Here is a 12,770-nt window from a genome sequence, read left to right as displayed (position 1 = left end):
TTGATCTTTGAAAAGTATATCACGGAAATCACCAGCACAACCACTCATTTCTGCACGATCAAAAAATGGTTTAAGAAGCAAATATATTTATTTAAAACAGAATTTTTGATATTTGACGAAATAATACTGAAATTACTTAAATTCACCTGTTTACTTTTGGGTGTACTACCTCCGTGGGCCGGTAGAGGGGTTCAACACCCGACGGTGTTTTTCTATTTCTACAAAAAAAAGTTGGAGCACATTACTTACTCCTACGTGGAGAAACGATAGTCGCTGTCAAAATGGATGTAAATCCAAAACTTGACTTCATATGATGCTTTTTTGTTGTTGTTGTTGTTTTTTTGTTCCTTCTTGAGCGGAAATATGAAAGCGCCTTCCTCTGGACCAGGTCCTGTTCTCCTCTCTGGAGTGTTTCTCTCTCTCCTCCAGCTGACCATCAGTGCCAGGCCTCACAAACCTTTGTGGATGCCTCAGATCGGAGAGGATTTTGGAAATGGCTCATTAGAGGCTGTCAAGGACCCGACAGTAGAGACTCAGGGGTTGGGGGGATTTCTCAGTGGAGCAAACAAATTTAAGCCCACAAATCAAACAAGGCCACAGACGCATTTGGTACATCAAATAAATAGAACATCAGATTTAAAAGCATCCATAACCACTGAACTTCGTCCACCGACAGCTACATATTGCACTGATGTGCACTGCATCTCTGTGGCTCCTGACCCTCCACTGGAGACACCCACACCAGCTCCTGCTCCTCCTGGAATCTCCATAACTCCAGCAGTTCCTGGTGAAGCTCCACATGTTAAGGGTGAATACCCAGAAGATTTCTTTACTATTGAAGACCGCAGACGAGGCTGGGTGATCCTACACATTATTGGAATGATCTACATGTTCATATCACTTGCAATAGTGTGTGATGAGTATTTTGTTCCTGCACTGGGAGTAATCACAAACAAGCTGGCCATCTCTGATGATGTGGCAGGAGCCACCTTCATGGCTGCCGGAAGATCCATCCCTAAACTCTTTGCTGTCTTGATAGGAACCTGCGTCAGCCCCATCACAGTGGGCATCGGCTCTATTGTTGGCCCAGCAGTTTACAACATCTTGTTTGTGATCGGAACGTGTGCTTTGTTTTCACGGCAGACTCTTTATCTAACCTGGTGGCCACTTTTCAGAGATTTTTCCTTCTACATAGTTGACCTTTTATTATTTATCCTCTTCTTCTTGGATAATATGATAATGTGGTGGGAGAGCATGATGCTGGTGATTGGTTATACTCTCTATGTGATCTTCATGAAGTTCAATGTGCAACTAGAGCGGGCTTTCAAGACCCAACTGTACAAACACAAGAACATTGTCAAAGTTATCGCCCTGGAGGAACCAGAGAAGGTACGTCCACCTGTAACAAATACAATGAAATCAAAGGGATTGGGTATTATTTTCTTTTAAATTTCATAACTAATAAAATAACTGATCTAGTTTTTATTCTTCTTTACAGCCATTGTATAAGCACTTATTTACTGCATACAAGCTTATTGGCTAAGTTTTGCCACATAGCACTGGTATAAAATGTAGCATAAATATTTGGAGATTTTAATGATGTCAGTCTCCAACCACATATGGGTGGTGAGCAAAAAACTCAGCTTTGTCACATAAATCTATCTATTTAATGTGAAGTTACAACTTCAGTCCCATTGTGCCATTACTGGTCCAACTGTCTGCCATAATCAACACTCCAAATACCTGTTCCCCAGGAGACCTCAGCAGAGAATCAGCCAGGTGCCTTGGAATATGCTGAAAGTAGTGAAGATGGCATTGATCAAGACTCCTGTAAAAATTACAAAGTTGAGATGAGCAAGGGAGCAATAGAAGAAAATGAAATGAATGGTAAGCCTGTATCTTTAGTGTGGCCAGACTCAAGACATAAACAAGCCACCTACCTGTTCCTGCTGCCCATAATCTTCCCTCTGTGGCTGACAGTTCCAGACGTCCGCAAACAGGTGAAGACCCGGACACACATCTGAGAAAGAGTATAATATCCCAAATGCCTCAATACTGTTTTTATGCTTCTACTACAGAAATCCAGAAAATTCTTTGCGGTCACCTTCCTGGGCTCTATTGTATGGATTGCTGTCTTCTCCTACCTCATGGTGTGGTGGGCCCATCAGGTCAGATACTGTACTAAGACTCAGATAGATTTTAAAATCTGGCTCTGATATTTTTATGTATTCACGCACAGAATACAGTCTACAGTATTTACAGACAAATGGTATTAAATTTAGAGCTTTTTCTGTTTTTCATTTTTAATTAATTCAAAGTATTTCATGAAGCTGATTTTGTATTGAAAATAAAGTTGTGAACCACAAGATAAATTCTGTTGCTTATCTTCACTCTGAACACTGGTTTACATTTGTAGGTGGGTGAAACCATCGGCATCTCAGAGGAGATAATGGGCCTGACCATCCTGGCTGCAGGGACATCCATCCCTGACCTCATTACCAGTGTGACTGTAGCTCGTAAAGGCCTGGGGGACATGGTAGTGTCCAGCTCTGTGGGCAGTAACATCTTCAACATCACTGTGTGGTAAGCTCAGACAGCATGATGAAAAGAAACAAGGCTTCTACATAAACTGGTATTCCAGCCAGGTTTTGTACAACCTTACACGCTCTGAACTGTTTATGCTTTTAATAAAATCTGGCTATGACAGGACTGCAGGGCAGTCAGAATAAACACTATTATTCAGTGTTTATTCTGAAAAAAGAAAACTAAAAATATGTCAGATTTGATATCTAACATTTCATAAACTAAAAATTGAAGCGCGTTTAATTTCGATCACACAGCGTCCTCTGGTGGCGGGTTTAGAAGAAAGCAAACAACTAATCTCCAATTGATCAAGGGACCAATGATTGATCCCGTCAGACTGTGGGCTGACCTCAGATAGCCTGATGAAAAGAAAGTGAAAAATAAATGCAGATGAAGGCTCAGCTGGATCTATTTGTCTCTCATTTTCTGTTTCCTGTTCTGTCCCCTGGTTTCAAAAGTCTTCCAGTCCCGTGGCTCTTGTACTCAGCCATCCACGGTATGGCTCCAGTCGCTGTCAGCAGCAACGGGATCTTCTGTGCCATTGTGCTGCTCTTCATCATGCTCCTCTTTGTCATCATCTCTGTTGCCTCCTGTAAGTGGAAGATGAACAAGGCACTGGGCTTCACCATGTTCCTGCTCTACTTTATCTTCCTGGTGCTTAGCGTGATGCTAAAGAATCACATCATTGTCTGCCCTGTTTCCGTCTGAAAATGCAAACAAGTGTCTGGTGTACTGCAACAATACAAGTACAGTGTAGTCTTCAACTTGTTCTGCACTCTTGAAGCTTACAGCTTGTCTTTCCATATTTCGATCACATCAGAGGATGAAGAACTTTTGTCTGATATAGTCTAGACTGAGAATGATCACTACAGGGATATGAACATTTTTCCCTTTTTATGAAAAATATTTTTTAGAATTTAATTCGAGATCTATAACATGTACAGATTTTGGAAAATATATGAGGTCTGCAAATATGAGATTTGGATAACCAGAAATTATAGACTTGCAGCAACAACATTAGTGGATCATACAGAATCTTGGTTTCTTTAAAGAAATTTTTTCTTTCAAAATTTTTTTATTTCTAAAAGCAACAGGCAAATGATTTAGAAGCTGCAAGAATCTGTAAAAAGGTAAATGCAGTTATATTTAAGTATTTTTACATAAGTGCTTTTAAAGACAATTATGTCTCAATGAAATTAAAACTTCTGTTTTTTCCTGTTATTTTGACTGTACTGATGTTCACTCTAAGATTTTTAAAAAAACTTTTCTTTGATTTTTGGCATTAGTTCAACAACATAATCTTGAGAAAAAAAATCACTCCTTTTCCAACAGACTGCTACAGCTCCGCTGTTGAAAGGACAGATACAGGAAGTCATTCCTGCCACAAGCCATCGCTCTGTACAACAGCTCTAAAATATCAGATAGAGTTCCACCAGTGTGATGTTTAGACATAGCTTTCATTAAGTCCTGTGTATGGCCACTGAGGGTCACACTATTTCATTACTTGATACTAGGGTATTATTATTGTCATTAATGTTAATATTTATTAATATAATATTATTCCCTTTCTCCCTATGTGTTAAATTTTCTTCAACAAATATTTTCCCTGTTTCTGTTTGTTCTGTGTGTCTGAATGCTGCTGCAAAATTTAAATTTACCAGTTTGGGATCAATAAAGTGCATCTTATCTTATCACTGACAGAAATGACACTTTCTTGATCTAAATGCCAAAAAGCATCTACAATAGCAAAATAATAATTTAGTGTGGAAGTTACACATTGACAAAATTGCAGAAATGGAATATTGTAATTAGTCATGAATAGGTATCTATGTATATCCGCGAGTATATAATTAATTTGCGATCCACTGGAGAAGACATAAGTCTGGGGTTTAGTCAGGGAACCTGGAAAAAATGAAAGGGAAATATGGAAAGAAGGATTGGGAGACAGGAAATAGACCGACAGTGTCAGTGAAATGAAAGAGAAATAAATGTAACATTCCTGGCAGAAGACATGGTGGGGTTATTGGAAATGAAAGTGAATTTTAGAATAAAGAGTCCCTATTTGATACATTATTCATTTTCTTTTTTTGGAGTAGGTCTGAAAAGTCATCAAAGGGATGCCATAATTTTAACTACAGTACTATATTCTAAGGTACACTGTACATTTTGGCTTGAAGGAATTGAATATTATTTCCAGTTATCGGGTTTCATAAATTTATTTTCAGGCTATAGTTGTGGAACATGATGGCCTTAGACTAAAGCACTATTTTTTTTTTTTAATTTTCATTAAATTAATATCAATATGGTAGGCTCATGATAAAGTGAGACTGAGACAATGCACTGATAATCCTCTTAGAAGACTTCAGGTATTAGGTATTATGCTGATCCATTGTGACGACTTGTCCTCTGTCCTTCATTATCCTCTGGCTATTGGCAATAGTTTGGACTATAGGTTGTGCTTCAGTACCCAGCTATGGAAATCTACTTTTAGAGATTTTTATTCATCCTAACTTTGCAAAATTGCATCACAAGGTAAATCTCCATCTGTTAAACAGTTTTTGTTTTTTATGGATGTTCTGCTGTTGTTCTACTGCCACTCATTTTCTTCCTACTTTCATACACTGCCTACATGTAAAAAAAAGTAGTAATAATAACTTCATTTTAGGTTATCCATGATGCAATTACAGATGCTTAGCAATAAAGTTCATGCCCTGAATAGTTCTGTTATGCTCTACTCATGTGGAAACCACTGTGTTTATTTTATCTGTAATCCATGCTGTTATTTACAGCAATCTGGGGTTTGAGAAAGTTGAAGATGTGCCATGAATGACACCACTGAATTTTTGGATTTTGCCTCCTCATGGTATATTGGAAAGACAGCTGGAGTCATTCACTGCCGAAGTCCATTGATGCAGCTTAATTCTCCATAGCTAGTAGCACCACTGCTTTACAAGAAAATGTATTGTACAAGAAGAAAGCGCCTTCATTTGAGCCGGGTGCTATTTCTCCTCTCTGGAGTGTGTCTCTGTACTCTCTACCAGCTGACCATCAGTGCCAGACTCTACAAACCCTTGTCGATGCCTCAGATCGGAGAGGATTTTGGAGAAGGTTCAACTGAGGGTGTCGAGGAAGGTACAGTAGAGACTGAGGGGCTGGATGAACCTTTCACTGCAACAAATGAATTAGAGCCCATAGATCAAACAACGCCACAGACGCATGTTGTACATCATACAGATAGAACTACAGATTTTAAAACATCCACCTCCACTGAATCGCCACTCTCACCAACTACAAACCGAACACTTGTGCACTGCATCTATGTGGCTCCTGACCCTCCACTGGAGACACCCACACCAGCTCCTGCTCCTCCTGGAATCTCCATAACTCCAGCAGTTCCTGGTGAAGCTCCACATGTTAAGGGTGAATACCCAGAAGATTTCTTTACTATTGAAGACCGCAGACGAGGCTGGGTGATCCTACACATTATTGGAATGATCTACATGTTCATATCACTTGCAATAGTGTGTGATGAGTATTTTGTTCCTGCACTGGGAGTAATCACAAACAAGCTGGCCATCTCTGATGATGTGGCAGGAGCCACCTTCATGGCTGCTGGAGGTTCTGCTCCTGAGCTTTTCACCTCTTTGATAGGAGTCTTCATTGCTCACAGCAATGTCGGCATCGGCACTATTGTTGGCTCAGCAGTCTTCAACATCTTGTTTGTGATTGGAATGTGCGCTTTGTTTTCACGGGAGATACTTCATCTAACCTGGTGGCCACTTTTCAGGGATGTTTCCTTCTACATTGTTGACCTCATATTACTTATCATCTTCTTCTTGGATAATATGATAATGTGGTGGGAGAGCATGATGCTGGTGACAGGTTATACTCTCTATGTGATCTTCATGAAGTTCAATGTGCAACTAGAGCGGGCTTTCAAGAACCAACTGTACAAACACAAGAACATTGTCAAAGTTATCGCCCTGGAGGAACCAGAGAAGGTAAGTCTGTGGAAGAACATTTATCTAAAATAGAATTACTTATGTTTTAAATTATTAAAGTAAGGAACCAGTTCTTTTACATTTTCTCAGTTGTGGGCTCAACCCTTGAGGGTACTTCTAAAGTTTAAGCAAATTGGATTAAGAACACAGTCATTAAGCTTTCAAGAGCAAAATGAGCAATTGAATGCAAATGTTTCCTCTTGATGTCTTAAAATTTGGCACAATTTTGATGCTTAACACATTATTTCATGTCATAATTTTAGTTTTTTAGTTTTTTTAATTTCAGTTCTGTTGTTTAATCCTATTAACACTACGATAACAGCGCTACATTCACTCCATAAAACACATGCAAATTGACAACTATCTTTTTCATTGTGTAAGTTTGCTTCTCTTATTTGGTATTCATTATGATTTACTATCAGAACAAAGTCACTCCTCCTTTCTCACATCTACAAATCATGTCAAAAGAGTGAAATGATGCTAAGATGCGACTGTAGGTGAGGCTTCAGAGGACCAAAGCTGATCAGCTGCAGCAAGCTAATCCTTAGAGCAGCAACAGCGATGTGCAAAGTGTAGCATCAACATATACAGTGTTTAAGGCTGGTAAGTGTAATTGAGGCTTAATTTACACAAAGCAAATCTAAAGTAAATGTGCACTCAGGGTATTTATAAAGCTGGATGTACTGCTGGTGTCTTAAATGCAGCTGCAGTTATTTCATCAGTTGATGGTGTTTCATATCATGCGTTATCACAACACAATGTTCCCTTGTATTTTAACTAATTTTTTCGTTAATTTATCAGTGTACTCAAATGTGACACAAGAGCTGCAGGGTGTGCAATATGCAAAACAGCAATGCTACCATGTAAACTTATAGTAGGCTTAAAGCATTTATTGATCATCAAACCAAAAAAAATGAAGTATCTTGGGTTTATATTTACCAGTGAATGATTATCACTGAAAAAAAAAACATTTATGCATGCAGACAAATGGGAAAGATGAAGATGATGCCCCCCCTGCTACAGAGGACAAGAATCTGTTAAAGGTAAAAAGCAAAGAATCAACCAACCAATCAGCTTCAAATAGAAACACATCTAAAGCATCTCTATAATCTGAAGTTCATCCATCTCCATATTAACTTACACCTCAGTGACATTGCTCTATCCCTAGCACATGTTAATGCACCGTGATGTGACGTTTTGACAGATGTGTTACTGTCTGATTGTGAGCAGCCTCCTTCACCTCGGCCATCTCTCTCCACAGCTGAAGCCTTCCCTCCAACGAGGGGGAAGTTCAGCTTCTTTACACAACAGCACCATGAGAAACACCATCTTCCAACTTATGATCCACACACTAGACCCTCTGGGAGAGGGTGAGTACCATATTGCCGTGGTGATTGCACTAATGACTGAAAATTGTCTGTTATTATATCGAATGTGGTTGCTATGGCCTTCTCACAGGCACTACATGGATTAGTAGAGTGATTAGCAAATTAATGCAGCTGTAAGTCCAGTTTGATGCTAAGCAGATAATTATGTTCCTCAGTCTATGGATGGATCCATCCGGAGCCCAAGAGTGGAAATCGTAACAAGTGTAGACACACAAACCAAAAGAAAAGTTCTAATAATTATTATAACATGAAAGATTATTTCTTCTTATGGGAGTCATGCACTGAAAACCTAAATCAAGTATCAATAAAGCGATTGTCTGCTACTGTACCCGGTCAGTCTGGTTGCCATATCTTTACAGGGCAATAATGATCACACTGTCAGTAATGTTAAGATTCTCACACACCATTGTTGTATGAGGCAATAAAAGTAAATTATTCTGTCTAGGTATGCAGACAGGAATCAATCAACTTCTCCAGCAGAGGAATCTGTTTTTTATTGTGGTTCCCAGTTAGAAACTTATTTCCTTAATTCCTTAATCATTGACTTGAACATACTGTAGATACACTGAGATAATTGTTAAAACAACTTTATAAAACTGTTTTCCTCACTTGGTGGCAAACTAAAACATACAAATTATATTGTTTAAAAAATGTGAATTTGGAATTTAAGAATGAAAATTGATGCTTGAAGTTGCTAATGTGTAAAGAATCTTTGTCTATATCAACAAGTCAATTCACTATGTTTGCTTTAGATGATTGTGTTAGTGTGAGAGACATTAGATCTGCAGAAACAGTCGTACTCCTTCTTAAAGACAAAATTTGTTGTCTGAAGGCGTATTACCGGTTCTAAGAGACAAAAGACAATGGCATTCATGTACAGCATAATGGGTTTTTGGTATATTACTCAAAATCTTGCTATTGGTGCGGCTACGTTTTTTACCTCCATATAATTGTTAATCTGTGAAATAAATGTGGCATAACTCAGTAGTTTAAGCTATTCTTTTTTTTCTTTGATTGTTCACAGGAAAATTTAAGGATAAGGCTGAGACTCTGAATAATGTGGCTAGACGGACATCAGAGAACAAAACTCAGGACAAAAGTGAAGGTAAAATGGAAGGTGATGTGATGGTCGTCTTTTGATCAGATGCCTTTCATTAAGCTTTCAGAGTCTGCATAAAACACATTCTGAAACTTGCTCAACATCTGAGCTGCAGCGCTTTTTCACATTAATACCATCTGGTCAGAAGTGAGTGAGTCCAACTGGAGCTGTTACAGCAGAAAGACGATGTCTGATACAAGTACCCGCTCTTCATTGTGTAATATAACTATACAGTAGCCAATGACAACATTTCTATGTGGCTGGGCAGTAAAGCATGAAATATGTACAGGGTAAAAACACAAGGAGCTTATTGAATATTGTAGGGCAGGGGTGTCAAACTCATTTTCACCAAGGCCCACATCAGCATAATGGCTGTCCTCAAAGGGCCAGATGTAACTTGTAAATGTAAATAAATGTAACTCAATGTAATGTAAAATAAATGCAACTAATCCTAAATGTGTAATAACTCTGAATTTGTTACTTATTCAAGTTACAGACATTACAATTGCACCGAAAAAATATGTTTGCTTGTTGCAAGAGTACATATTATTTTAATTTGCCAGGCTATGAAACCTAAATTACTCCATCAATGAAGGACTAAACTATCCAAGTGAATAAAGAAAAATAACATAAAAAACAACTTAGGTCATTAACTTTGTTTAAAACCTTTTTGTCAGAGTTAAAATGGACTTGCTTACTGCATCGTGGGAAATATAGTTCCTGGTCAAAATAGGCTTTATTTTTAGACACTCTGACCTTTTCTCGTGGGCCACATAAAATGATGTGGCAGGCCACATTTGGCCCCCGGGCCTTGAGTTTGACAAATATGGTGTAGGGGTAAATCCGAATAATAATAACATACAACTAATTTAAATACATCTGAAAACACTGATTTCATTTGATCCAGTCATACAAGTTCTGAGAATATATTCACAGCATTTCTCCATGTGGTCAGGTCTTATTAAATAACTACCAGCAAAGTGAGTTAAAAGCATGAAGAAAACACATAAGATTTTGGGGATTCCTTTTGCAGATGGTGCCGAAAAAACTGAGCATACCAAAGTACCAGAAGCTGCTCCAGCGTCAGATACAAAGACAGAGCCACCAGAGGACAAGAAGGTACTCTCCGACCACAACCTGGTGGTTTTCAAAAAGCCCAGAAGTGAATCTTTGATTCCTGTCTATGTAAGAGTCAACAGTGACACAGGCTTAAGCATATAGTCTCTTTAGACTTCTTTGATATTTGCTTTTATTTCTTTTCCGTCTACTTTCGTACATGGTGATATCTTTCCAAAACTCTTCAGAATGATGTGCCTGCAGGAGAGGATGGCTCAGGAGGTTCAGGAGACTCCGGAAGTGAGGATGATGAAAGCGATGAAGACAGTGATGAGTCTAGTGAAGATGATGACGATGATGAGGAAGAGGAGGAAGAAGAGGAGATAGAGGATGAACCTCTGTCTTTAGAGTGGCCTGACACACAGCGTAAACAAGCCACCTACCTGTTCCTACTGCCCATAATCTTCCCTCTGTGGCTGACAGTTCCAGATGTCCGCAAACAGGTGAAGACCCAGACACACTTCTGAGATCAAAGTTATATGAAATGTTTTGCTTTCATTATTCCCACCTTGTCCCACAGAAATCCAGAAAGTTCTTTGCGGTCACCTTCCTGGGCTCTATTATGTGGATTGCTATCTTCTCCTACCTCATGGTCTGGTGGGCCCATCAGGTCAGATACCGGAGACACAGACAGTTGTCGTCAAACAGACACATTAAGAACACATCCATGTAGATATCAGAGGATGATTAAAGTTGTGTCGTCATTTGGTCATGCTAAAAATAATTTGTCTTTAATGTATTTTTCCTTTCACAGCTGTCCACCCTGAACTCAAATTTGTATTTGTAGGTGGGTGAAACCATCGGCATCTCAGAGGAGATAATGGGCCTGACCATCTTGGCTGCAGGGACATCCATCCCTGACCTCATTACCAGTGTGATTGTGGCTCGTAAAGGCCTGGGGGACATGGCAGTGTCCAGCTCTGTGGGTAGTAACATCTTTGACATCACTGTGGGGTAAGCTCAGATAGTCTGATGAAAGGAAAGTGAAAAATAAATGCAGATGAAGGCTCAGCTGGATTCTTTTTTCTCTCATTTTCTCTGTTTTCTGTTCTGTCCCCTGGTTTCAAAAGTCTTCCAGTCCCGTGGCTCTTGTATTCAGCCATCCATGGTATGGCTCCAGTCGCTGTCAGCAGCAACGGGCTCTTCTGTGCCATTGTGTTGCTCTTCATCATGCTCCTCTTTGTCATAATCTCTATTGCCTCCTGTAAGTGGAAGATGAACAAGGCACTGGGCTTCACCATGTTTCTGCTCTACTTTATCTTCCTGGTGCTTAGCGTGATGCTGGAGGATCGCATCATTATTTGCCCTGTTTCCATCTGAACGTATGAATGGAGGCTTTCTTGACTGTGGCCTACCTTTACTTCTGAACTGAAACGGAACTGTTGACCCATACATATGCGGCTCTCGTGAGCATGGGTCAAAATATCTGTAGAACCTGTGCAGAAAGCTACTGTAGATGCTCAGCGTTGCTGTCGGTGACAAATGTCCAGTACATCAGCAACATTTCACACGCCACATTTCCTATAACATGTTCTGTACTACTTTATAGCAAAAATGACAGCTTTTACATTGTTTTTACCCTCGACGAGTGAAAGCATAACTTTGTCTATCGATAATGTTTTTACTGTTTTTAAAAGAGCATATATACAGAAGGTAATTTGAAAGTGAGGAAATGTTCACACTGGAGAATTTATGAGGTTTTTAAATGTGAATCTGGATCAAATGTAAGAACTTGCTTGTAACAGTTTCTTAGCATTAGTCATGGAGAACCTGACCTGACTTGAACACTGTTTTTTGCACATTAGTTTTTACTAAAAAGTCAAGCCTAGCAGCAATAAATGTAGAATAAATGTGTTTATTTATTAATGAAATCAGACAAATTACTATATGTGTTACAAATGATAAATAATACTTCATAAACATTGTATTGACAAATTCTGTAAACAACATTTAGACATCAAATGTTTTGGTCATCAGTCTTCTTTTTGTCACAACGTCCAAGGTGATTAAAACGGTGTAAGACTGGTGTGTGGTCTGTGCACGCAGCCTCGTTTGGTTCAGCGTTGTAACGTCACAAGTTCTTGTGGTGAAGTCCAGTGTTCAGCTGCGAGCTGCATCACATCTACGCAGGGTTTAGTCAGTTAGAAGTGCAAAACGACATTAATATGGTGAACCATCACACTCATTTTTGGTGTTTCGAGTGATTTTAAGCTGCTGATCTCACATAAACTTTTTGACATATCATATGTTCAGTGCAAAGATACATTACCATGAGTTCAAGAAGATCTAGAAGGTCATTTTTATGTTCTGTTTGAACAGTATCCCATCATCCAAATGTTTAAAATGGACAACGTACAGTGAATACCAAAAGAAAGTACATAAAAAATCAGAGTCAAATACATTTTTATAGATTCATTAGCGTTAGTAATAATTTCTTTATAAAAAGATGTGTTGATTAAAAAGAAAAAGGATTATATTTGATTTTTTTTGCTTGTATCTTGATTGTACATTTTTAAGGAAATCTATCCTTGTGGTCCCAGATAACACATCCATTATTCAATCTGCATGTTAAAAAAGGTATTG

The 12,770-nt window shown here is 38.8% G+C and overlaps 2 protein-coding genes across 4 annotated transcripts; both read left to right on the top strand.

Annotated features, from left to right (window-relative positions):
• Positions 1-363: 363 nt before the first annotated feature.
• LOC137593411 (sodium/potassium/calcium exchanger 1-like) lies at positions 364-3,389 on the top strand. The gene is made up of 5 exons (XM_068312087.1): positions 364-1,389; positions 1,755-2,000; positions 2,079-2,168; positions 2,417-2,583; positions 3,042-3,389. Exons 1-5 carry the CDS (start codon positions 364-366, stop codon positions 3,289-3,291), a joined length of 1,779 nt encoding a protein of 592 aa, XP_068168188.1. The 3' UTR covers positions 3,292-3,389.
• Positions 3,390-4,999: 1,610 nt separating this feature from the next.
• LOC137594578 (sodium/potassium/calcium exchanger 1-like) lies at positions 5,000-12,750 on the top strand. Of its 3 annotated transcripts, none has more exons than XM_068314166.1 (10): positions 5,000-5,115; positions 5,373-6,584; positions 7,568-7,627; positions 7,846-7,954; positions 8,997-9,077; positions 10,105-10,190; positions 10,376-10,630; positions 10,708-10,797; positions 10,975-11,141; positions 11,258-12,750. In XM_068314166.1, exons 2-10 carry the CDS (start codon positions 5,541-5,543, stop codon positions 11,505-11,507), a joined length of 2,142 nt encoding a protein of 713 aa, XP_068170267.1. In that variant the 5' UTR covers positions 5,000-5,115; positions 5,373-5,540; the 3' UTR covers positions 11,508-12,750. The 3 variants fall into 3 exon arrangements, with proteins under 3 accessions (XP_068170267.1, XP_068170265.1, XP_068170266.1); XM_068314164.1 differs by having other exon boundaries at positions 10,105-10,256; XM_068314165.1 differs by lacking the exon at positions 7,568-7,627 and having other exon boundaries at positions 10,105-10,256.
• The last annotated feature ends 20 nt before the right edge of the window (positions 12,751-12,770 follow it).

The sequence above is a fragment of the Antennarius striatus genome, chromosome 4, assembly GCF_040054535.1.
Source record: "Antennarius striatus isolate MH-2024 chromosome 4, ASM4005453v1, whole genome shotgun sequence".
Taxonomy (NCBI): domain Eukaryota; kingdom Metazoa; phylum Chordata; class Actinopteri; order Lophiiformes; family Antennariidae; genus Antennarius; species Antennarius striatus.
The sequence above is the reverse complement of the archived record's forward strand: the minus strand, read 5'-3'. Positions and strand labels throughout refer to the sequence as shown.